At 40.4% G+C, this 27,671-nt stretch overlaps 1 protein-coding gene across 1 annotated transcript in view; it reads left to right on the top strand.

Annotated features, from left to right (window-relative positions):
• The window catches only part of Phactr2 (phosphatase and actin regulator 2), a 246,680-nt gene extending 223,378 nt beyond the window's left edge, over window positions 1-23,302 (top strand). Inside the window, exons 8-13 of the mRNA XM_035438764.1 lie at window positions 152-308; window positions 5,247-5,302; window positions 10,880-10,941; window positions 12,506-12,647; window positions 22,409-22,481; window positions 23,269-23,302. Of these exons, the coding sequence (XP_035294655.1) occupies window positions 152-308; window positions 5,247-5,302; window positions 10,880-10,941; window positions 12,506-12,647; window positions 22,409-22,481; window positions 23,269-23,302 (524 nt within the window). The remainder of the gene's footprint in view (window positions 1-151; window positions 309-5,246; window positions 5,303-10,879; window positions 10,942-12,505; window positions 12,648-22,408; window positions 22,482-23,268) is intronic.
• The last annotated feature ends 4,369 nt before the right edge of the window (window positions 23,303-27,671 follow it).

Here is a 27,671-nt window from a genome sequence, read left to right on the forward strand (position 1 = left end):
ACCACACCCTCTTTGAACTGATTAAGTTTTCCCTCTTGCACGCAAGTAAAGAATTTGGCTCAGGTCCTGTTAAAGTCCAGCCACTTGTAGCCAAAGCCCTGCTAGGGTAAAAATTGATATACCTGAATTCCTGCCCTTTTTCAATCCTCAGGTGCTTTGGCAAGTAAGATACGACGAAGGGATACTCTTGCCATCAAACTTGGTAACAGACCGTCCAAGAAAGAACTAGAGGATAAAAACATCCTGCAGCGAACATCTGAAGAAGAAAGGCAGGAAATAAGACAACAGATTGGGACCAAGCTGGTCAGGTATTGCCTGGTGTGTGAGTGCAGTGGTGGTAGGCTGGTAGGCTTCCCCAAGTCTCCTGCCTGCCTGGAGTCTTGGTGAATTCACCAGGTTCAAGTGCTCCTGGCCCATCCAGTCTTATAAACTTGGTCTCAGATAGTGAACCACTTGATCAGTTAGTCAGTGGCTTTGAGGTCCCCAGAACATAGCTCAGGGGTCTACAGATTTTTCAAAAAACAAAAAAAGGTCAGTTATGAATTCTCAGAATTCTCAGGCTTTGATAGCTGGTTGGTCTCTGTTGCAGTTATTCAACCCTGCCATTGCATAAAAGAAGATGTAAATAACATATAAACAAATGAAAATTCGAGTGCATCAATAAAATGCATTTACCAAGAAGGGTGTCATGGGGGATCTGACCTGCAGTCCACAACTTGACCAGCCTCTGTTCTAATCTGAAAACTTACTGAGACTTATGGGAAAACTATGAGGTTCCATCCTGTGGAGAAATACCAAACATCACTAGCCTAGCATTGTCCTTGTCAGGTAAGCATAGCCCTCTGTCCAAACACAGCTTGGAATGAGTGGGCCATTGGGCATCACTCCTCACTCCCTCCTAGCCCTTGTGTACCATAGACCTGTTTTTGCCACAAGGAATTGTTTTTGATAGCAACTTAAGCACACTCAAGTGTCACTGTTTTCTGCTGGTTTCTCTTACTCTGTACACCCACCAAGCTGTATTACTGGGAGAAGAGAACCAGATCAGGATATGAACATGGGAGGAAGTTACTGCTCTGGCTTAGAAGTGGGAGCCTTCCCTGATCGCTGCAGTGAGGTCCATGACAGGGCTGCCAGGGACTGTTTGCTATTCTCCACAGGGAGAGAGAGACTCTCCAAGGCCTGCTAAAGGGGGACAGCTGCTGTGGCTCCTGTCTGAAGGGAAGGCTCATCTCCTTAAGGAATCCAGGAGGAGGCCTGGGGATGTGGTGTCCCCAGCTCTTGCAACTCCATCTAGGACTCCAAAAGAAGTCCTGAGTATTTTGCCAAGGGTCTCCGTCTCACTGGAGTGTTTTCACCTCCGCCCTAAGCCTGGATCATTTCCTGCCTCAGGAAAGAGCTAGCAGAAGTCAAAGGAACTTCATGTCAAATTTGTCTTCTTAACAAGTAGAAGCAGGGGCCTCTCTGAGGCCTTGGGAGATAAAGGGACTTTCTGAAAACTGTACAGTTCCTTTATAACAGAAGCAGGTTAGGATCACTGTTCATCAATGATGGATTTCTTTTATACCATCTCCTCTCCACCACATGCATGCGAACATGTGACAAATGTGTTTTATTATTTTATTGCTTTTGTTTATGTTTTGTTGTGAAATTTTTTAATCATTGAAAAATAATGCATATAAAAATGATAGCAAAATAGGGTAAACTCCTTAAATGCAAAGAATATTAGTATAGTTTATCATAGTAAAGTGTTTTTAAAACGTGAACACTGCACCAGGATAATCGCTCACTTGGTAAAGCATTTGTTGTACAAGCATGAGAATCCAGACTCCATCCTCAGCACCCAGGTAAAAATTGCATTATCTTACAAAAGCCTGAGACAAGCGAGAATTAAGGTTTTATAAATTATGCTAAATACATTAGTACCTAGAGAAAACCTAAAATCATTTTTAAATGAACAAAGTTTCTCTACTCTTTTTGTACTAAATGTCTAGTCAGAGTTATTGTAATGGAAAAAAGGTATAAATTATGGGAACAAAATACTGCTATTATTCCTAGTTATATTCCTAGAAAACTCTGAGAAAAATAATACTACTATGTGGTAACTTCTGCAAGTTCAATCTAGGGTTGTAGTCAGTAAAAATCAGCATCATGGTAGTACTGTCATAGTAATACAGACATTGGCACAGAGTAGGAGAATATAGCAAGTGGGAAAGATGGCAGCCACGGCATTCTCAACAACCTTTCTAAATAACGAACTGTTTAACAGTTGAGGCTCCAAACACTTCCTGTTCAGACAACCGCTATGGATAGAATGAATTTAGAAAGTAAACATTTGTATCATGAGGAAAACTCATCAGACAGGTTGATCAAATGTGCCTCTAGCATGAAGTTTGAAGGAAAGTAGGCACATTTTCTAGAATCAGAGCATTGGGGGTGTTTCAGTTTTATGACAGGAAACAGACAGATGTCATCTCGTCCAATGTGAGCTAAAGAAAGATCTGAGCTAATCCACTGAGATGGAATGAGAGACCCTTGCTGGCATGTTTTGAAAGTGTTTGAGAGTATGTGTGATAAACTCAGTAGTGAGGAAGGGCTAGTTATTGTCATAGTGTCTGGGCTAGGGTAGAGTCCAGTGGCAGAGGGATTGCTTAGCAAACAGAACGTGCTAGGTTTGATCTTCACTGCAAATGAAGGAACTAGTGAAAGAATGAATGCATGAATGAATGAGTGAAAGAATGGGATGTGGCCTTATTTAGAAGCAAAAATAATTACTGGCAAAAATATATCTAAAACAATATAGAAGACAGCCATTGCTTGATGCCACTTATAAAACAGTTCTTATATTTAAAGCTCTTACTACTTGGATCACAGCTAGTACCCCATAAAATGAAATGTTTACTTTTAACTTAAATTGCACACACTTATTAAACTAGTAAAGCACAATTAAAAATTAAACCTGAATTTACATTGTTCTTGATCAATATTTTTGAAGCAGTTTAACATTGTGATAAAATAGCTATAAAGCTATCTCTTTGCGTAATAATTCCATCTTGGGGAACATATGGAAAAGGATCTCCAATGACTTATTTGAAGGACTTTTTATAAAGATATTTATTATAAAGCTATAGCAATGACAAATTAAAACAAACCAAGAAGACAAAATCAGGGCACTGATAAAGAAAGGTTTAAAAAAACAACAACCTAGCAGTGTGGAACCCTATCACTAAACATCAGTCTTCTATCAGTTCCATCAGGGATTCTTTGGGGATGATACCCAGGCTTCCACAGGAAGAGTAGGAAGTGTGAACATAGATTTGAATGGGTGGAGACTTCTCCATTCCATGTCTAACCATCTAACTGGGGTAGCCCCTGTATCTTTAATGAACTAGTATTCCAATGCTGCCCATCAAATATTTAGTATCTTTGTAAGTACACATATGGTCTATAGCTTTAAATTTTTTTAATATAGTAGGGTTTGTTCTTAATAATATGTAAGTGTTGAAAAGGTGTTTTCAGTGAACACAGCACATCTTAAGCCTCTTGCCCAGTGATTTACCCACAGTTGGAGCTTAGATCACACAGTTTAAGTCAAATAAGATAGGAGTGGATCCTGCCCCCAACATTGACTCATGTTTTAGTTCAAGCAAGTCAGTTAATCTCCCTTTCCTCGTCTGCAAGGTGGAAGCTGGTCCTCACCTTGCTGAATTGTTTTGAGGATCCTTGACACGTTAAGCATCTAACACAAGACCAGAACTTTGAAAGCAAGAATAAAAGGTAGCCATGGTTATTCTCATAGATTTCTGTACTAATAACGCAAGGGCAAGGGCTGTTCAGCCTTCTACATGTTCTCCTGTGGGGATAAAGAACCAGGAGGCTTCCAGTCTTATTGCCAGGAAACCTTCAAGGCTCCATTTTAACCAACTGTAGGATTTTAAAAGATAGGAAAGGAAAAGAAAGCATTTCAGAGGAAGGACATCCTGTCAGTAAGAGAGAGCTAGCACACTTGGCTGTGACAGGCTCTAGCATGCCGGCAGTGCACACATAGCACACAATATAGTCATGGCATGGAATCCAGCTGCATAGGTACCATTGTTCCTGGGAGCCTTTTGTGGACTCAGTCACTCACCTTAACTTCAAAGTAATCCCAGTAACTAACTTCAATGAAAATTTGAGGGGACATTTGAGGGATAACTAGTTTGTTGTGGTCCTAACATTTAGAATTGGTTGTATCTGGTAAATGTAACACAAATTCAGCCTACATCCTCAAGAAATCTTTCACTGCAATTAACAACAAATTGATCATGTTAGCAACAAATTGATCATGTAAAGAAGACCAAGAACAAAGTTATAAGGAGTTCCTGCTCTCGTGTAAAGCAGTTAACTACTAATCCTGGATGAGCCTGGCTTATCTCAACAGCAGGGGAGAAGAGGCCCACATAGCTTAAGATAGTATGTATGGAATATATTTGCTGGCAGTGCCTGATGCAGGATTTCCCTTCAAACCCTGAGCAACATAGATTGAGCAACTCAGACGTTGGTGTGAACTTTGCAACAGCAACTGATTTGAAGCCCCAGTGCACTGGGCATTAATTAAGCTATCAGCTAAGCTTCTGTAACATGTCAGGAATACAGGGGTTCAAGCAATGTGTGTTGATTTCTCTTACCAGGCTGTTTAGAGGAAGCTGGGCCACCCAGCATGATGGAAAGTTTCTCCTCCCCTTCTCCTCAGAGGCCTAACACCCAGAGTCCTTCTGGTTTGTACACTTCTTACGGCCCTGGGTAATCTTATCTGTGAGATCAAAGCTGGCTCATAACACCATGTTCGAGTATAGCCTGTGCAAGAAGGAAAGGGAAAGCAGGGACCACACACTCATCTGTGTTGAGGAGGAAAAACAACTTACAAAGTTCACTCTGTTCATGTCCTGTTGCAAGAAGTCAGTCACATCCCACACCTAGCTAGGGAAGCTATGATCTGTTAGTCATTTGCCTAGCCAAGAGTCAGATGCCTGTCTTACAAGGATGAGTGGGGGAGAGGAGACAGGTGGAAGTCTAAGCCACACTCGGTAGGCTACAAACAGGAGGGAGACGTTTATTTTATAGGCTTAAAATTTTATGTTTATTTTTCAAGATATGACAAAGTCTAGTATTGCTGATTTCATTTGTATTTTCCAGCAAATGGCCCTCATTTGTAACTCATGGTGTATTCATTTTGTAACTTGTAGTATATCATCTTGTCATCATAGGAGACTCAGCCAGAGGCCAACAACTGAAGAATTAGAGCAAAGAAACATCTTAAAACGTGAGTATATGATGCTGTACCATGTTCCCTCAGGTGATCAGTAACAAGGTGCCCCAGAGACAACCCATCCATCAGGAGGGAAGCCTGATTCACAACTGACTAGAATGGCTCATGTATGTCATATATATTAGTAGATGTTTATATATTTAAAAAAAATAATTTCTTGGTTTTCATATTTCATTTTATGGCTTGAAGCCTGATATCCCTAAAGTGGAGTCTTGGTCATAGCAATTATTTTTGAGAAAAATGAAATTTATCCCATGTGTTCTTTTCCTCAAATATTAAAGCCAATGCTCTAGTCTACTTTCAAATAACTGCCAAAGAAAGAATCCACAAGGAAATCAATCAAACATTCCTATATTGTTATGAATAATACAGTTTGTTGCTAGGTTGAACCAAAGTCCCAACCTAAAATTATGGTAAGAGGGATTTTTCAAGGCATTTCATTTTCCTTTGTTGTGATCACTCCTCTGCTTTCTTGAATTCTTTGTGGTTTCTTGAAACTTAAAGAGTCCTCCATTCATTTTCCCACTTCAATTTTCCATTCTGATTTCTGGCTGCAAAGTGTGAGAGATCCCACTAGAAACACCGTCTGCCCTGCTGCTTCAGTGGTTAAAAAGAAGGGCCCGGCTATACTTCTAGATATTAACCTAGTTCCAAAGGAGCCTTTTAGTTTATGAAATATCAAAAGACAGGGATGCTCAGAACTCTGGGCAGACTGTAATAGCAGTAAGCCATTGGTATTGGGACATCCTTTTCAACCAAGCTGGGAGAGTACAGTCAGCCTGCTTAGTAGTCCCATGCTTTAATGAGTTAGTTTCTTTTGTAAAGGAAAGAAAGATTTTCATAGTATATTTATAGGACTTTTGCCATAACTGAAACAACCCAACAATGAACATTTACCAGTGCAAGGAGAACCAACCACACAGTCTCTGGCATCTCCTCACCCCTGCTGTGCTTTTTCTGGCTATTGTGACTAAAAGCTGAATAGAACCCAGCAAAGTTCCTGCTAATATGCAGAAATGCCACTTTCAAAGACAAAAACGTTGTAGCTACAAAAGAAGGATGCATTTTTTTCAACCTAAGCAACATCTAATGTTGAAGTGAAAACAAACCCTAAGGTGTCATAAGTATTTTCCATGACGGAGTTCCTGGGACATACTGGCTGAATTAAAGTTTAAGCTCAAAGGCAGACTGTGAGCGCCTGAGAATACAGAGAATATGTCTTACTGGATGCCTGATGAGATACTTTGAAAAGAAGGCCTTTCGAGTTCTGGGTAATCCTGTCCTTTGGGACTAATGTGCCAAGCCACACTGGAGTTTAGTTATTTGAGGAACTCTTTCATGGATCTGAAAATTTATTGCATGTTGATCTTAAGTGCTGTGTTGGCTTCTGTAGCCTCTGTTTTCCTGGAGGTTCGGGAAAGAGTGCAGCACCAAAGTCAACTTCAGACTTGAGTTCAGCCCTGTTTTACTTCCTTCTAAGTTCATGTTGATTCTGGAAACTAGAGGTCCCGTTTCCAGTCTGGAGAGGCTGATAACTGGCTCCTGATCCCCTGACATGGGCCAAGGGAAGCAGGCAGAACTGGGACAGGGGGTGGGAGGGGGAGTTCTTTCCACTGAGTAGCACAGGAGCTTAGCCCACAAACACTTCATTCAACCCCCTTGCTTCTGCACACTTCTGTACTTTCCTCCTTTTGCTTGTATAGTTCATCTCAAGTTTTTGTTCAAAAGTGTCTAAATGAAGACACCAGAAAAGTGTCTGTGATACAATATGATTTTAAGGGCCATGTAGACCATCTCTTGGGGGCTAGGAAACTGATTCAGAGCTCAAAGTAGCCAACAGTTCTCTAATCAAAACCCACCACCACTTTAGTAACTGAGATGACTGAGATGGCAGTAAATGCCAATAGCTATTCTGTAAGGACATGGGACAAACTCGGTGTCTTAGCATCATGTCCCTTACACTCCACACTTGGTTTCTTTCCTATGATGGTAAGAGTAGTTTTCTTTAACTATATTTATATTGTACAATATATAAACTATATAATGTGTATAAGTTCATAACATATATGTAAGCTACATTTATATTTGATTGTTTATTTTCAAACCAGTCCCTTAAAATTGAGAACATACATAGCCTCTGACTGGTCAGGAAAAGTGATCTATGGGACATCTTTTCCATACAGGACTGAGAAAGGATGCATTGCTCTCACATGCAGCTGTGAGGGTCATTCCAGCTATGTTTCCCACAGGAAAAAAAAAAAGTGACCCAGGCCACTGAGTTCTGAATCTTTTTTCTTTGACAATTAACTGTGAAATTTTTTAGATCTACAAAAAAAAAAAAAGAAAAAATTGAGGAAATTTCACAGCGAGCAACTAACCAACCATGTGCCTGCCATTTATATTCTACTGTTGACATCTTTATCGTATCCTACTCATTGAATTACATTTTTTAACATATATATATTTCAAAAGTTTATAAGTGTATTTCATTTGTTGGAAATACCTATGTGGGGTCAGTGAGATGGCTCAGCAGATTAAGACACTGGCACCAAGCCTGACAACTTGAGTACAATTCCCAGGGACCCAAGTCTACCCTTACAAGTTTTCCTCTGGCCTCCACATGTGTGCTGTGGTAGTGTGCTTGTGAACACGCACACATGCACAATAAATAAATAAATGTTTACAAAATAAAATAGAAACCCACCTACATGGAAATAAGAAAAGCAGCAAAATGATAAACAAAGCCACAAAGAATCTATGGGAGGAGGGCCAGGTCGTTTCACGCAAATTGATAGCTCCAAAGTGCACTGCTAGTCTGGTTGCTGGTTTTGCTCCTTTTTTCCTTCTTCTCTCAACAATTCACGCAATTCTGGGGCCACATTGGCTAGGCAGGCAAGGTTCTGAAGTGCCCACTGCCTTGGAAGCATATTTACTGATGGAATGTTTATTCAGACACTTCCCTGTGGCTGTCTGAAGTGGCACTGTTCTCTGATGCAAGCAAGACACTGGCCAAGAGTTCTGTCACTTCCTTCATGAAAACCCTTCAATCCATCCCAATGCCACAAACAGTTTGCATCATTTTGTACAGTTAGTCCTCTAATTCATCAAAACGTGAAGGAAATGTGCCCTAAATGAACATCTCAGAGATTATTTAAGTACCAATTTCAAGATTTCCCCTGGTCCCTATAAAGACTTGGAGACTGCCCCATGCCAGCCCCTCCACCTCCCATCGCTCATCTGCTTTAGAAGTATCACTTCAAACATGGGAAATGTTAGAAGCCAGTTCCTAGCTTCAGGGAAGAATTCCCAGATGGTAAAACCCTGTTTACTTAAGCTCCCTTATCGGTTCTTCCTTCCCTAAACATCACTGGCTGTCACCTTGTTGTACAACATCCATAATAGGGTAAAACTAATATTCCCTTTAAAGAAATGACATTTTACATAAGTCGTGAAAACCCTTAGGATTTTTTGTTTGTCTTTGAAAGTGCCTTTAAGAAATGAAACATGGGGGTTGGGGGACTGGAGAGGTGGCTTAGCAGCTGAAAGCACTAGCTACTCTTGCAGAAGACCTGGGTTGAATTCCTGTCACTCACATGGTGATTCACAGTCATCTGCAACTTCAGTTCCAACATCCAGTACCCTCTTTGACCTTTGAGGACACCAAACCCATACATGATGTGCAAACATAAATGTTGGCAAAACAACCATAAAATAAAATTAATAATCTAATATTTTAAAGTAGCTTTTTAAAAAGAAAGAAAAAAGAAATAAGGTGTGATAGGCATATGGAAAGAAGTGACTAAAATTATACTTAAGGATTATATTATTTCTTTTAAATAACTGTATCATCACAGGTCTTGCCTTGTAAAGCTCTGATTTTAATCACATTAACAAGTTAGGAATTTGTGTAATATGTATAATAGGCAATTCATAAGCTTCATTCAATTCAAATTAAGTAATTGACCCTTTGCATACACTTTAAGGGTACAGAAAGACATGTTGTTGTGAAGCAATCAGCCATTCATACAGTTCACTCATAATTAGAAATCCAAGTTATAACCAAATCCATTTGAACTTGAAGTTTCTCTAGTCTGAGGGTGAAATCAGTTTATGTCACTGTAGATAGCTACATGGATCATCTTTTCCCGTGTAAATTAAGAATGTATTTCAGAAGAAAAAAAAAAAAACAGAAACTTCATTATGTCCAGAGAAGAAAAAAAAACATATATAATTGAATATAGTCTGGTTAATGAGCAAATACCTGTGGGTGCTTCAAATATTCAAGACTGACTTTTTACTCTTGAAACCAGTAACCTCAGTAGGGAAAAGTCCATTTAAATTTTTTCAATAAGTGTATTTTTGGGTTAGGGAAATTGCTTAGTCAGTACAGTGCTTGCCATGCAAGCATGAGGACCTAAGTTCTATCCTCAGCACTCACTTAAAAAGCTGGGTATGGTGGGGCACACTTACCATCTAATACTAGTATGGCAGAGACAGGAGAATTCCTGGGGCTCTCTGGCTAGATACCACAGTCTAATCAGTAAGCCTCGGGTCCCAGTGAAAAACACTGTCTTAAAAGCCAAGGTGGGTAGCACCAGATGATGACATTCAAGGTCCTATGACTTATACTATATACAGAGAGAGAGAGAGAGAGAGAGAGAGAGAGAGAGAGAGAGAGAGAGATGCTAAAAAATAAAGCCTTTTCATAGAAGAGAATTTTTCTGAAGACTCAGTTGATCCCTTCTATAATACAGTCTTTTTTCACTAGAATCTTTAGAATATAAGTGTTGTACATATTTTGCTATGAAGTAAAATCAGTGCCTTACTTAACACAGATGAGATACAAGCAGCAACAGAAAGAAGCTTTTCCAATATGCATCCCATAAATCTCAAGGGCTATTTCTTTAAAATGTGAACTTTTTCTTTCAATCCCATCTGTTGGACTGTGTGAAATTGAACTAGTTGATGAAGCACCAGAGGAAAAGACGACTTTGGAAAGTTAAAGTCACAAGAAAATAAATAATTTCCACCCACAGTACAACATGACCCCATTCAGAACATTGGTTTGAAAGCCAAGTCCTAAGGAATGCTTATACTTTGCTTCTATGGAAACATAGGAAGACAAGTCAAATATTTTGGTTGGGTTTGAATGGAAGTCAGCAGCTTGGATGTGCATGGGATGGTTCTAATTTGTTCTTTTAATGTGCCTCGGACTTTTCACATGAAAATCAGATCCAGAAGTAGATTTTTATCTGAATTCTGGTAGATTGTGTTTCCAAGACCATGAGGTGGTCAGCAATAGTACAGACATAGAACAAGAAATCAGGAAGCCACAAGGTTTAAAATCAGTGAAGAAAGGCAACCAGTTCCATAAGGGAGAAAGACATCATTGCACATATGCACATATATTACATGCATATGGCCACTCTTTCTGCAGAATCCTTTGATTCATTTCTAAGGTGATGGCGTGTTTAATTAGCATATGGCAGAACTGGGTAATTGTTTCTGATAGACTTTTCTGATTATATGATCATCTCTAGTAACCAAACTTATGTCTCCCCTAATAAACAGAAAAGAATGAAGAGGAGGAGCAAGAAGCAAAGATGGAGCTCAAACGGAGACTCAGCCGGAAGGTGATGACGTTATGACTACTAATGAGCATGTGTGTTCTGGGATCCGGTTTATTTTTGTTAGATGCAAACCGCTCTTAACTAGTGACTGGGGTGCTTAGGGATGAGTCTTTCTAATTGGCCACCATATGACCCAAGGCATTAAAATCAACAATGCATGCGAATCAATTACTTTCTATTTGCATGCTATGTTCATTTTGAAAAATTCACAGTTTGTACATTGCATTTACTGATTATGAAAACATGTATCTTAAGTGAAAAAATTTTAAATGCAAAAAGAACAGAAAAAGAAAATGTCATATACAAATCTTCCATTTAGAGAGCCAACGTTACCATTTTAATATATTTTTATGTCTTTAATTAGATTTTAAAATGCTCACACTTTCCATTTAGTCCTGGAAATACTAAATAAGTATTTTGTGATTATTAATGATTTGTCACTGTTCTGTAGCAGACCTGGGTGAGTAATTTATTGAGTGAATTTGACCACAGTCAATCGAAAAACAGCTTATCTCTGGAATTCAAGCAATCATTTCCACTTATTTACAAAACTACAAACCTGATTCCAGGGCCATGACTTTTTTTTTCTTCTGTGCTAAAATAAATAATAGCTTTTGGAAAAATTAAGGACAACCAGAAGTTATATTTCATTATAAATCCTTTTAGTAGTTTCTCAGATATACCTTCCATTCCTGGAAGAGAGCGGGGTGACTAAAATGTGGCACCATAGTCAAGTGTGTGGCCTGACTCACATTGTTGAGGGCTGGCTGGAGAGCTCACAGCAAAAGCATTCCAAGGTAGGTCTGGGTTTCTTTCAAGTGTAGGATTATTCCTGTCTTATTCTTGGTGCTTGTGAAAGGATCAAGAGAGTAAAGCAAAGACACCCCCAGGGCTGGCCAGATTAAATAGAATGATAAATTTGAATGGGATAAAGGACTAAAGAAGGAATCCCCAAGAGCAGACATGTCAGAAAGATTGAAAGAAGAACTGCTCTCTGGGAAGCCTCCTTCACCTGCCTGTCAGCTGTTCTGGCTGACATGGCCAATGCAGGACCTGTGTCTTCCTCCCCAGGAAGACCATGCTGTAGCTACACCCTTCTCTGAGCCACTGCTGCAGAGAACACTGCATTTTTACGAATGCCGGGAGTAGAGACTCATTGCCATTTTCTAGGAGTTTCATAGCTTCTGTCTTAGTCTGTCAGCCACCACCATACTCATCCTCAAGCTGTAGTACTGGTGGACCTCTCACTGTTCAGAGTGTTCCTGTGTCAGAGATGACAGGCAAGTCATAATCTTAGACCCAGGCATGTTGTGGGGGATGGCACACTGCAAAGAGTAAAAGCCTTTTGGGTTGCCAGAGGCTGACCTAGCTAGCAGTGATGATTTTCTTGTCTGGAAATGAGGGCACACTGCTTTCTAGGCCTCATTACAAATTCCCAAGATGCCATTGCTTTTCTTTTAATACCTGAAAGTGACCTTAACTTTGAAGTGTTCCAGACAGAAAGCTAGTCACCTAGAGGCTGTAAACGTGTAACTGATCTCTGCCTTTCCCTCCTATACTCCTGTAGCTCAGCCTAAGACCTACTGTGGCAGAGCTACAAGCCCGAAGGATCCTTCGGTTTAATGAGTATGTAGAAGTCACCGATTCTCCCGACTATGACCGCCGAGCTGACAAGCCCTGGGCCAGGTTGACACCTGCAGACAAGGCAAGTATCTCAGTGACCTTTTGTGCTTTCAGAATCTGCATCCTCAGCCTCTACACACCCATCCTAGCACTTTTCTCACTTTGAAAGTTTAAACGCTTAACGTGGTGGTGTGCAGTAATAGCAGCACAGTTCTTTCAACTGGGTCTCAGAGAAAGCTAGTCCTTAGTTGCTGTGTAACCTGTTCTCATTCAAGAGTAGCTGAGGAGGGTTCCCCATTGTGATAGTCAGTCTTGGTTGTCATCTTGACTGGATTGCAAAATACCTAGGAGATTACCTGCGTGCATGCAGGTGTGTGTTTGCAGGCATTGCCTGAGGCAACCAGATTAAGAAGTCTGTGGTCTAAAAATAAATTAATCCCTTGACAGACTCATAATGTTACTGGACACTGGTGAAAGGTAATAGGTAAGGCTTAGTTGGAGGCAAGAGGATGATGTCAGGAATGTCCTTGGGAGTTGCTTCCTGTGGCAGCCTTGTCTAACATCTGCTTCACTGTCAGGTCACTGAAATGGGAGCTTTTCTCCACTACACCATTCCCTAATGCACTTACAGTTCTGAAACTGTAAGCCAAAATAAATCTTCCCTTAAGTTGTTTTCAAGAAAGGGACCATAGCCCAAGATTATTACCAACCATTTGTTTTTAAGTTTTTCATGCTACCAGTTTACCAATATCACTAACAGTGAGTTCCTAATTTTTTACTCTCAGCAAAATCTGGCATTGAATAAATACATACCATATCTGTAACTGAGTATTTAATGGATCAGTTTTGTGTAGCCCAAGGTGACCTTGAACTCACAGGATCCATCTCCCTCTGTCTCCTGAGTGCTAGCATTAAGGTGTGTGCCACCACTACCTGACCTCTATGGTTACCTAGTGTAGCTAGCTCTGCACTCTGATTTTTAGGCAGGCTTTATTTATTAGATCATAAACAAATTATCACCACACCTTTCTGTGTTATGATTATTTTTCCTGGGCCAGAAAGAAGGCTGAGCAGATCAAAGCACTTGCATTGCTAGCCTCATGGCCTGAGGTACAGCCCTAGGACTGAGAGACAGACATCTTCCACGTGTATTCTGACACATAGGGCCCTGTACTCATACACACAGAGTAAATAAAAATGTTTTAAGAGTCTTCTCCTAATATATGAGATGCCATTAGATATGTAGAACATTACATTTTTGTTATTAAAAACTTTGTTATGAAGCTCTATCTTAAGAAATAACTTTTTGGAGCGCTGGGAGATGACTTAGTGGTTAAGACAATTGGCTGCTCTACCAGAAGACCCAGGTTCAGTTCCCAGCACCTACATGGCAGCTCACAACTATCTGTAACTCCAGTTCCAGGGAATTTGACTCCTCCACACCAATGCATATAAAATAAAGTTAATTTTAAAAAATGACTTTTTTCTCTAAAGTGCCTTTTATTTAATGTTATTTTGAACTGGATTAGTAAAATGAGTTACTTCAGATTACCTTAGTACTGTAGATTCAGATTGCAAACCAGGTGGACAATAGGCTTACGGGTCCAACTCCTCAGCCTGCATTCCCACCCACCCCACACTGACTCCAGCTTGAAGTTCCCTTTGTCATGCTCTGGGGCACAGCAGTGCAGCACAGCTTTACATTGGGTTATTCCCTTTGGTCTCCCCCACCTCATATGTCACCTACTTTTGGAAATGACTGCTCAGATTCACCAGACTTAATGCCAGTGTACTCGAGTCAAAGACATTTTTACTATTTACTTTCCTTGTCTGGGTTCCCTCTCTTTATTTGTGCCCCCCTAAAAGAAGTTTCTGCTCTCTTATCAATCATTCAGTATACCTTTAAATTCATTTTTAATGTTATGTTTATCATTTTAATTATTTTCAATGGACAGGTTAATCAAGGCACCGAGTGCATCATATTGCAAGAAATACATTTCCTCCAGTTATTCTCCTTTCAGCTGTGGGTTTTCATCACTCTCCTCTCATTCAGTGACTTTTGGTTGACACTGCTGCCGCCACAGTCCCCATATAGTAAACTACCCTAGGCTTAGTGATGAAGAACAGAGAGTTTCATTGTATCTTAGGGATTTCATAGGTTGGCATATGTTCAAGCATCATTTGGGCAATTCTGCTTTCCACGGTGACCAAGTGTCACCGCTCAGTGACTGGGCTCCTCTGAGAGGTGCAGGATTGACTTTCCAACATGTCTTGTATCTTGGTTGCCATGGCTCAGAGATGGCACTCAGCGGGGTTGTTCACAGACCTTCCTAGGCATGGCCTCTTCAGTGTGAGTCATCAGACCTCTTCCCTAAGCTGGCTTCTCTCACAGCAGGTGTCTATCCCAGAGAGCCTGATAAAAGCTGCTTTGCCTTTTCCAATCATCTTTAGAAGTATGTTGTGGGATATGTGTACACTGTGTGAAGATGTATTTGCCATGATTGGTGGAATAAAAAGCTGAAGGGCCAACAGCTGAGCAGGAGGTATAGGGGGGAATTCTGGGGAGAGAAAGGAAGAGGAATCTAGTCGCATGAGAGATACAGGAGATGCAAGATGGAAGAGAGGCAATGCCATGTAGCAGAATGTAGATGAGTATAAATGGGTTAATTTAAGTTATTAGAGCTAGTTAGGAGCAAGCCTAAGCTATAGGCCGAGCTTTCAAAATTAATAAGTCTCCACGTCATTATTTGTGAGCTGTTGACCCAAAAGAAAGTCTGACTACAGAAGTCACTCACACTGTATGTCTGCTTTATTCTGTTAGTTCCAGGAAGTCATAAGGCCAGCTCAGAACCAAAGGGAAGAGAATAGGTAGCTCTACTTAGGAGAATGGTGAGATCATACTGTGTAGACCGAAGGTGTTATTTTAGCCTTCTTAGAAGAGTGTGATTTGCCACATCCATTACCAGCCACCTGATTATTCAAATGCCAACCTTTAGAAAGGCCAGATAAACAGTAAAATCCTCCTCCACAGTGCAGGAGTGACAGTCTACATGACTAACTGTCCTTATATGCAAACTCAATTTCCCATCCCCCGTAAGAGCCCTTCCTTGACTTTGTCCTGTTGGTAGGAGGCAGAGCTCATCCATCTCCAGCTACAAAGAGCAGAGATTTTTTTTCCTTTTAAGAACATTTTGAACTGAGACAAAGATAGGCTTTTGTTTGGGGCTTGTTAAATGTAGGGGAGTTGGGCCTGGTCAGGTTTTCTTCTGTAAGCCTGGTTTCTGTTCTGGAGTACCCTGAAGAAATAGGAGTCTCACATAACCCTTGAGCAAGGCACCTGAGCCCCAGGGCAGAGCCAAAGTACCTCCTGACTTACAGGGGGTGGCTTGTTTTCTCCCATGGAAATCTCACACATTTATCCCAAGATGTTTAAGGTTTAAAGGACAAAATTTTTAGAGCTGTGTTTTTATTATGTCTACTTTCCCTAAGGGAAAAGTGTGTTTTCCAAAAGTAAGGGTTTGTTTTAGACAGAAAAAAAAATGTATAATTTTAAAGGTAGAAAATAGAAAAATGCAAAAATTGAAAATGTTGTTTATGTGTAGCATGTTTTTGTGCATGCAAGTGATCTGTTTGTGTGTAGTATGTTTTGTACATGCAGCTGGTGTGTGTTTGTTGTCAAACACCTGAATATCCAGAATCGTAAATGGGAAAAATAAACAACTGGAATTCACTTCAATGCATGGCATTTTTATAAATGTCTAAAAATGCTACTTTCTACCTAACATTGAGAAAAAAATAAGTAATTTCACACCGTTGTTAAAATATGCATATGCAGGGCTAGGTAGATGGTTCTGCAGGCAGTGCTGCTCAGCAAGAATAAACCAGTTTGGATCCTAGAACCCCATGTGAGGTTATATATCCATAATTCCAGCACCCAGGGGCATGCCTGGGATGCCAGCAGACAATGTAGCTGAAACAGTGAGTTTCAGGTTCACTGAGATATGCTGTTTCAAGAAATAATGTGGAGGGTGATTGAGGAAAACCTCCTTATGTCGACATTGGGTTCCATGCATGGCCAATGAGTGCATGTGGGAGCATGTGCTTGCATGTTCCTGCACATGGGGGTGAATGCATGAGCACACACCACACACACACACACACCACACACACACCCACACACACACCACACACACACACACACACACACACCACACACACACCACACACCACACACACATACCACACACACACACACACACACACACACACACACACACACCACACACCACACACACACATGCAAAATATGTAAAAAGAAATATGACCCACATGCTAAAAGCATTTTATGTAAGAATGAAAAAGCATGCTAATTGTCATTGTAGCAAAAAATTTGGCTCTTTATTACTTTTACCTTAAAAAGCTTCATAACACTTATTGATCAGACTCTAAATAATGTATTTGATTCATTAAGTTAATTGATATAAAATTCAGTAATTATGACTTAACTATTGTGTTAAGAATTAGTTTTCAAGGGGACTGGAGAGATGGCTCAGCAGTTAAGAGCACTGGCTGCTCTTCCAGAGGAGCAGGGTTCAATTCCCAGCACCCACATGGCAGCTCACACCTGTTTGTAACTCCAGTTCTAGGAAATCTGATACCCTCATGTGGACATAAATGTAGACAGAATACCAATGACCAGAAAATTAAAACAATGTAAAAATATTTTTTAAAAAGTTAGGTTATGAGGCCTTCGAGATGGTTCAATGGGTGAAATCGTTTGCCAGCAAGCCCGACAACCTCAGTTTGGTCTCTGGGATGCACATGATGGAAGGAAGTTTGCCTCTAACCCCAACATCCACACTGGAGTACATGAGGCAACCTATACAAATACAAGGACATGTGACACCCTACACAAACACACAGTTGTGCACACATTCACAAAAATAAATGAATGTAGCTTTAAATTAGTTTTATTTTTGTTTTGATTTTTCTACCCCACTTTATTTTTTTTTAATTAGTGAAAGCAAAAGTTGCTGAAAGCTTATGCTACTTTCGAAAGAAAATTAAATTTGAATATTATTTAGAACCCCAAAGTGATTTCACTCCATGGCTACACAGGTGGACTGAAATTTAAAATACTGATGAGAGCTTCAGCTTAAAAATCTCTAGTGAGCTGCTGAAGAGGTTTTGGTACTGACAAGGACGCCATTGTGCAAGCTCAGAAGGGCCTTGTCACCAGGGCTAGAGACAGCCCTAGGAAGGGCTGAGTAGAGAAACTAAATTCCTGGGAAGTTCAGGTAAGGTATTCAAAGATGTACTGAGAGGAGACGTGAATATACGCTTCAAGAAAAGTTCTTTTTAAAAAAATCTCTAGTGAAGCAGAATACAGACTGTTTTCTGATGATACAGTATCTGCCTCACTTACTGAAACGCTCGAACAGTATCCTAGGTACAAGGGTAGGAAGATGAATGCTGCCTTTTCAGGAATACACTGTCTAGCCAGCTCCCTGTGAAGACTGAGATTTTAACTCCTTGTAGAATGTCATCAGTTGACTCATGGAGTGCACACTTCACCTCCCATGACATTGAGCTTATTGAGTCAGCGGAGCAATCCACTCTTTGATACCAGCATCTTCACAAAGAAATAAACAAAAGATATCAAGGGGAAATTCTAGCTAATTCTTCACTCACAACCCATGCTGTAATGTTTGAGATAGCTGCAAGAGCCATATTTTCAACAAATTGCCTGTTGCTTCTTGCCAAGAAGTGCTCCCGAACTGACCGGGACTGATCAGATGGAGCATGTATGTGGCTACTCACCACTAGCCAAACTTAAACTTAGTTTTAGTCATTTTTACATCCTGTGTTTAATTCTCTTGATACCAAACACCACTCTACATGTAGTCTGAGTGCAAATGCCTGGCATTTGGGCTTGTTGTTGCCTCTGTTTTCTTAGAGATTAATTTCAGTTGAATGGTTTCCCTAAAGTGGTCCAACCCAGCACCACTGGCTCCAATCCCACTGTCTCAGCTCATCTTTTTATCTTTCAACAAAACCAGCCCCAGTTACACTTAGATAGAGAATATTGGGCCTAAAATCTAGTCTCATCTGAAAAAAAAAAGATAGAGAAGCACAAAAACTATATTTATATTGACTCTGTGTACCTGGCCAATATAAAAGGTCTCCTTTTTCCTCCTTTAAACCCCTAAGAACTCTTCCTTCTTATCTAAAGTAGTAAAGTAGGTCCTTATTGAGTAGATTTTGAAAGTGAATACCGTCCACATAATCAGACAAGTATGTCCTTCTTGCAGTGTTACACATGTTACCATATCATTGCATACAACTGACTTGTCACTTCTAAATGCAAACCAGCACACACATAAAAAATGAGGGAGTTATGTGGATTAGTGGGACCCCAAAGCTCATTTTATTGGATGTATGTGGGACTTGTAGGCTTATTGGTGGCTCCAACATAATCACTTAATCATATTTGATATCCAGTAGATCACAAGACCCCATCCAGGCCTCTGTTTTATCTTAGAATACTGTTTAGGTTATCAGCTGTCTTGTAACAAGCCAGCCCAAAGCTGCTGGCTTAAATCAGTAATGTATAGTGCTTATAAGTTTGTGAGGGAGCAATTCTGGAATGCATCTGTCCAGTGGTTTGTTTCAGGCCCACAAGGCATTGGTAAGATGTCAAGCCTTGAGAACCCACTTCCAAAGTAGTTTCTTCCTGAATGTGTGTATGCCCTCCTGCTCCTTAAACCTGTCTACATTGCACCTCTTCCTCCGAAGTCTTTCTTTATGTTGGGGCTTCTCATACTGCCCCTTGCCCTAGGCAGTCAAGTACGTTTTATGTGGCAGCTGGCTTCCAAGAAGCAAATGCCGATGGGCCAGAAAGAAGCTCACCTTAGACTGGTGTGGTAAAGTAACAAATCTACTGTGTTTCAGAGTAGTGACAGGGTTTACCCAGAATCAAAACCAGAGAAACAGACACCACATCTTAAGGAGGTAGTGACAAAGCGGCATTGAAGAGGAGAACATAGGGTGTGTCCATGAGTATCTAACTGGCCTTCTGAGGAAAGCAGTGTGCATGGGGGGATATGGGAGCCAGAAGGTTATAAATTTTATTAATATAAATATTGTGTGGAGTGAGGCACAGTTTGTAGTTTTTCTGATTTATAAACTCCGTATCCCAAGTGTTTCTCTCTGGATGTTTTTCCTGGATTTTGCCAGACTCTTTAACAGGTAGCCAGCTTCTATCACTAGTAAGTTCTCCATTGTATTTATATTCAGCTCTCCTTCAGCAGTGTCCTCTTGTATTCCAGTGAATTTTCTATGATAAAAATGAAAGAATTGTTAGTTACAAGCCCAAATAATGTGCTATTTTAAAACTTCATAGTATTTTGTTGGTAACTCTACGGTATCCAAGACATTTTTTAAAAATTCACTTTAAACTAATATTCCTAATTGTATCATGAATTTTCATCCCTGTTTTCTAGGTGGGTATATCAGCTGGCTTTCTGTTACTTAAAAAAAAAATACCTAAAACAATTAACTTATACATAGCAAAATCACAGTTCTGTATATAAGGATCTAAATAATGAAGGACTAAGTAAGGTCTAAGTAATGGGTGTCTGGTGGTGGTATCACATGGTTGGAGTGGGGAGTACATGGGGAATCAAGCCACTTACATCATGAGTCAAAAGAGCAAAGAGAAGGTAGACCATAGTCCCATAATCTCTTCAGGAGCATGCCCCAAATGACCTAAAGGCATGTCCCTCATGAGACCCCCACCTCTTAAGTGTTCACAACACCTCTAATAAAACTTCCCTGGACAATGGGCGTTACCATACAGACCTTTGGATAACAGTCATCCCGACCATAGCAGTAGGAAAGCTGAAAACTGAAGGGAAAGTTCCCCTGTGAGCATCATACTGCCATGGGGAACATAGCCAAGACCAACACCCATGTCTTCTGAGTCTAGCTAAAGTGTTTTGCACAACCTCTGCTGAAACCTTTTGTGGATACAAAAATAAATGAACACAGAGATGGAATTCTCTGCCCCTGTTCACATTGAAACACTTCTTTCCAAGGGGGAACATTTTCAGGCAACTGTCCAGCTCCTGGATCCAATGCCAGTTGTTACGATGACCAAAACCAAGTCCACATTGTTGTGTCTTGTGAAACACACTGCGTAAGTGTGTCATGAAAGACACTGGCCCACAAGCAGGTCTCTGCTTGCTTTGGAACTTCCAAAAGTTAGCAATAAGAATTATGACTACTGTTTTCTGTCCCAGGTTCCCCCAAAAAGACTTCCAGACCTAAAGAATGTATCTGGGGAGAGGAGACAGTCTGTGACAACAGGGATTAATTATCACATTAAAATATACTTGGAAGGGAAGCCTGTGAACTGTAGAGTGATGGTTAATGATGGGAGAGAGCCATGAAGAAGTCTCAGGGCTCTCTCCTATCTTTTCCCTTTTTCTGAAGTTCATTGACTTCCAACTGAAAAGTAGATTTTTCTATCTTTCTGGGAAGGCACTTCCTGTGGTTTATATTGACATTCTGTGTTTATCTGGAGCCATTCCCTTTAGCATAGATGTCATTCCTACTTTTCCTTTTCTATGAAGGAAAGCATTCTTTGAGTAAAAGATATTTATAATGTTCTATGTTTGGTCTGAATACTGTAATCTACATAGAGCTTATAAAGATTTTTTTAGTACTTTTTATGTGAGTGAAATACCCTTTGTAGAAAAGAGTAGGAAATAAAAATAAGGCTAAAATTGAAACTGAATCCATGCATAATCCCGCCACTGTCTGTTAACAGACAGCCAAAGTTAGCATTTGGAGGGGCGTCTCAGCTTTCCAGTCTTCATGCAGAAGCATTTTGTTGTACATGGCATGGATTATGTGTTCCTTAAATAAGGCCGCCTATTTGATGTTCCTCTGAGTGGTTTTAAATGCTGTGCTGAATTTTCAGCCATTTGTCTAAACTTTCAACATGAAAAAATAAATAGCAATTGCCTTCTTGGCATCCCTGTGGCAGCTAGTCAAAGCTATGTTGCTGTGGGCGCGCCTGCAAGCAGGCTTCAATGGAAAACTTTCCTAGGAGCAGGATCCGAATTCTCTGAAAAAACCCCATGCCTTGCATTTGCTGTGGTCATAGGAGGGTGAAGGGACATTCTCTATGACACACATTCTAGACCCTACTGGCACCCTCCCCACCAAGGAAACTCTCAGGGAGGCCCCCCTAGCTTCAGTTTGGCTTCCATCTGACTGTCCCTCCTCTGAAATGCTTGTGACCAAAGGGTTAGGGGTCTTTCTAGAATTTGGGATATTTGCAAAGACATAATGAAATGAGGTAGTTGAAAGATGAGATCTGTGTCTACATACAAAATTCATTTATGGGGCCAGGAGTCTAGCTCAGTGCTAGAATGCTAGCCTAGTATGTATGAGGGATGGGTTCAATCCTCAGCCCTGCTTTAAAAGAATTCATTCATGTTCACACACACTGCTCACACATCTCCTAAAGGTCATTTTACACGTTTTTATCATACTTGCACTTTGCAACCATCACAGGAGGTCAGGTATGGAATTTTCCACGTGTGGCTCACACTGATAATCAGAAAATTTCAGCTTTTTTAGATTTTCTAATTTCAGATTTTTATATCACCGATGTTCAGACTGTAACATATTTCATATTAAATCTTAATCTGGGATAAATAAGTAATTCTTTGCTCTCCCCAAAATGTTGTATCATACAATAATATCTGCTTCATGAGAATTGTATACATTGGGAAAATATGTGACCCAAATTCTGCTTCATTTTCTCCTGTTTAGGCAGCAATAAGAAAAGAACTAAATGAGTTTAAAAGCACAGAAATGGAAGTTCATGAAGAGAGTCGACAGTTTACAAGGTAGGTAGACAAGATCCAGTTTTGCAGATTGAGAAAACTTAACACAATAAATTCCTGTCGGGTGTACTGTGTAGTCATTTAATTTTTTAATGTGGTTTAGCAGAAAAATCATCTGATGAAGGTTTCTGCTTCCCTCGTGCTTGTCTTTCTTTGCTTTTTTGGTGCGTTAGAGTCCTGGTAGCAGATGTAAAGATATGGCTGGATCAGATTATCAATGTCTAGACTTTCCTGATTGGCTCCATTGTCTTTTAAGAGCACCTAAACTAATCTCACTGAAAAAGAAATTTCTACGCTGAGGTCTCAAATTTTTTTCTTTCAGTGAAGTGCTAATCCTTCTGAAGGGCTGCAATATGGTTCTCTTTTCAATTTCGATTTTGGGCCAGAAAAAAAAAAAGTATTCTGTTCTTCCACTAATGTTGGAAGTTCTGGGCTCTGAACAGATGCTGGTGACAGGCAGTGTGGCTCACAGGACAAGACTTTGGGTAGAAACTGAACTTTTCAGAAGCTAGATCTTGTAATGGGAGTCAAGTTTTGATTGGTTCCCAAGACACTGCTGTGATAACAATCTCTGGAATGATCAACCTGGAAAGAAAGACTCACAAATTCAGAGATCCCAGGGCTTATTTGGTTCTTTCTGCTGCTTTGGGACCTATGACAAGGCTACATATCATTGTGGCAACACATGGGAACAACGCTCATTCCTGCTGTGGCCCAGGAATGAGAATAAGGTAGAGGAAGAGTCCTGGGTTACATCCCCCTCACAGGCATGACCCCATCCCCCTAACAGGTATTTCTCCAGTGACTGCAAGGTCTCACACTAGACTCACACAGCATTCCCAGTAGAGCCAAGCTGAGAACCAGGACTTTAGCACATGGGCAACTAAGGTCCAAATTTTAACAACCATAATGCTGTGGTTTTTCTTCCCACTACCCTTTGGTTTTTACAAGCAATAGAAGCTAAGGGGAGAACCTGAGTGCTCATGTTGTCTAATTTCCAGATGTGACAGCTATCCTATTTATTTACATCTCATCCATATATGAGCTTTGCTTTATATAGCAGCTGTATTCCTACAATTTTGCACAGAAATTAAATTTTTAGAAACCAAGCTGAGGGTCTGAGGTGATGGCTCCATGGGTAAGAGGACTTTGCACACAAGCATGAGGGTCTGAGTTTGGATCTTCAGCACCCATGCAAGTAGCCTGGCATGGTCACATCAGCCTGTAACTGGTGCTGTGGGGGCAGAGACAGGAGGATCTGTGGGGCTTGCAGGCAGCCAGCCTATCGGGGAGGGATGAAAGGCTGGGAGACATGCACTCAAGGTCCAGATTCAATGAGAAATCCTGTCTCCTCTGACCTCAGCATACACGTGCACAAACTCATATAGCAACACACACACACAAATTGAATTGATAGAAAATTCCAGGACAGGTGACTGCATGAAGACGACAAGACTCTCTGTCTTTCAGAACACAAATACTGATGCAACACCCTAAACTAAAGACAGCCTCAGTCCAGCAGCCAAACACTGTGCTTCTAGCCATTCAGTGGTTCCCAGGGGTTCTGTTTTTTATAGGGGAACCTGTCATAAGGCAAAGGAAATTCAAGTAAAACTTCATTATTTCATAGCAAGTACTTTGTGTGAAGTGTGCGCTGGGCCCCTATCACCAGAGCTGTTCTTCATGTAGGAAGCTCTGGTGTGGCAAAGGGACTCCCTTCATCTTAGGATGTTTCTTCTTCATCAGTTCCTCCTTGCTTGTATTTGCCATTACATGTCCTGAATGTATCAAGGTACTCTCTCTGATAGCTTTTCAATGGTATTCCACTCTTGGATCTATAACATGCAGGACTTAGACCCTCCCTGCTACAGCCGGGGTCGGGAAAAGTTCATATTAAAACGTGACACCTGAAGTTATACTTCTTCTGGAACATTGATCATAAAAAGGATACGGGATATTTATGATGACCCAGACCTGGCTGGGGACTCCAGGAAACTGGGCAAACAGTATATGTTTGTATAGCTGAGTCTTGACCCCTGAGCTGTAGTGTCTGCACTCCTCCCACTTGGTCATTCAAGTCAGTTTTACTTCTGCAAAACGTTCCTCTAAATCACAATGTCTGATGATTTTCTCTCCATTTGGCAGCCCGAGGTGAGAATAAATTGCAGTAGAAAATAAGCAAAAAAACGTGCATTTTGTAATTCTAATTTTGTAGTTTTAATTAGTTAGATTCAAATAAATTTTGTAGTTCTAATTTTCCAAGAAGTATTTATGCTAAAAGACTTCTTTCTTTTGTATTCTCTAAGCAAATTCAGTAAAATTAGCCATAGGGAAGTGTCAGGACCATTTCCTTTTATGCCTTGTATATCCAAAATGATGCATTTTAATTAAGGGTTCAAATAGTGCAAAAGTTTGTCAATAAAAATGAATCCCCTCCTTTACTCAGTTTCTATCCTCATCTTTGTTCTCACGGGTAAGAGCTAGTTAGGGGTTGAGGTATGTACTTCTAGGCATTTCTTTTCCTGTACATTTACAAATGCATCCACATATAATATACTTGTGTGTACAGACTACACCCTCTCATTCACATTCAGCACATAAATGTCAGTCCTTCCCTGTCAGTCTTCTCCATGACTGTGGTATCCCCCAGATAATGTACTGGCCTCTACTGAACAGGTACTGCTGGTTGCTTAAGTCCTTTTGTCATGCTTATGTCTGTGTACACATGCCAGATTTCTGAAGTTGCCCCATTGACTGGTTTTCCTAGATCACTGGATTCATGTATCTGATAATTTTTTAAAGATTTGTCTGTTATCTTTTAAACAGTTTACTGACTCACAGTTAGTGACTATGCTGCATGTTCAGTCACCCTCATCAACAGTTGGGTGGACAGTGACTTCAAAGTCCATAGTCTACAGGATAAATAGCTGTACACGGATTTCCATATGGTTGGGCAGCTTCACTCATCTTTATTCACCCTTTTTTTCCCTAAATTGTTTGATTTCTGTATTCAAACTGTCATATGTTTTCTTTTAGGTTGCCTGTCTTTTTTATATGGATTAGTAAAATGTGAGATATTAGTCCCCAGTATTTTTTCCAACCTGCTGCTAGCCTTTTAACTTTTTCATGATCTTTTGTGTAATATCTGCACACTGAAATCTTTCTGTTACTACTTTTTTATTTCATTGGTCTTTTTTTCTTTTTCTGTGCTTTACGGAAGGCAGTCAAGATCGTAAAAACATGGTTTTCAACTGTTTTTATACTCACAACTTTAACCCATTGGGCATTTCTTTCTGTGTATGATTCAAAAGAATACATGAACCTTGCTCTTGTAAACCAGTGCTCAGCTGTCTCCATGCCATTTATTGACCTCTAGATGTGAAGCTTGCTTCTGGTACACCCATGGGTCTGGGACCCATATTATGTCCTAAGGAGCTTTGACTGTTCCTACCTTTGCTAGTGATGCTCTTGAATTAAAGACTTGTAGTGCGTTTTTCTATTTGATGGGATTTTTTTTTTCACCTCCAAAAGTCTATGGGCTGTTTACTCCTCTGAAGAAATTCAGGATAGATTTGTGTTTTATTAAATAATTTGTTGATATTGTCATTGTTTAAATAAATGCTAATAGATGCAGGTTAGGTAAGTTTTGAGGTGGTAACAGCTCATGCTGTGGAGATGATCTTAAAAAGATTTTTTTAATGTATTGATTAACACTCTTTAAGCTATCATTTCAGATAAGGAAAAATTAAATATTCATACCACCAAAATAAACATGCCTTGCTCAAGTAGTCTTTAAGAGTTGGCAGTAAAGCAAATGTCTACTGCTATTTTTCCATTAATTTATATGACATCATTAGAGTTGCGTTCCAGCAGGGAAATGTTTTTGGCTTTGGAGATATAAAAATCATGTTGTGATTTTCATGTTGGTGTCAGTATTTCTTTTAGGAGGAAAAAGGTTTTAATAAACACTACTGTTTCTTGTCAAAATAATGCAAAAAATACAGCCATGCCTTTCACTGAGGAAAGCAGTCCTGTAAAAGACACAGAATCCTGAACACTCGCCGCCCTCATGGGGCATAAACACTGTGAATCATTACCCACCCTTGTAAATGCAGCCTAGACACATGGCAGAATCCTTTTTTTCTAGTTAGTGCCAGACTTTAGCTCCCACATGAAGTCAGTCTTCCTATCCGACCCTGAACCTCTAAGACCTGCACAGAGTCAAGGCACATGGTACTGAACACAGCTCTGTTCCCTAGCTGTTATACATACACACACACATATACACACACAGACACACACAGAGAGACACACACAGGGCACATACACAGACACACACAGAGACACACACAGAGAGACACACAGACACACACACACGCATACACACACAGACACAGACACACACACATATACACACACAGGCACATACATAGACAAACACACACACACACACACACACACACACACACACACACACACACACACACACACACACACAGGTCCAGCCACCTCTTTCAGGATCTTTGCAAACACTCCCAAAAGGCTGATGACACTGCTTATCTCTGGGGAGGACAGCTGGTAGCTGGGGTACACACAGGAGAGACAGAGACTTTTTGCCACTTTTGAAGCTTTTGAATTTCTGAGACGGGGATGTTTTACCAAGTCAACAACAGATATTTAAAAGAAGCCCTGAAGGAATCCAGCTCCTAAGACCCTGTTTCAATAAATGAGGATTCCAGCCTGGCGCTTTATTTTGAATTATGTGCTGGCATTTATATCATGAATACTGTTAGCACCACAGGAAGACACTTTGACCACCATCATAGACTATCTTCTGTCGTGTGTGTGTGTGTGTGTGTGTGTGTGTGTGTGTGTGTGTGTGTGTGTGTTTGGGTTGATCTGTTCTCTCGTGGAATCCTCCTGGTTACTCCCAGTATTTTCCAGAGCGCTTTGTGGAATTGAAACACAAGTTGGGGCCTTGCAACAAGGGTGAGGACAAGTACTCCCCACAGGAATTCATCCTGGGGCCTGATAAGGGACCAAGCTGTAACTGGCATTCCTTAGCATACTTACTGCTTCTCTGGTTACAGTATATATTTCCTCCCTCTGTTGCCCCCTCAGTCCACTGCTTAAAACCCAAAAGTTGAACATACTTGAATAGTGGTCTGCATGTTGGTTATGTAGTCACTACAT

The sequence above is a fragment of the Cricetulus griseus genome, chromosome 2 (assembly GCF_003668045.3).
Source record: "Cricetulus griseus strain 17A/GY chromosome 2, alternate assembly CriGri-PICRH-1.0, whole genome shotgun sequence".
NCBI classification, from domain to species: Eukaryota; Metazoa; Chordata; class Mammalia; order Rodentia; family Cricetidae; genus Cricetulus; species Cricetulus griseus.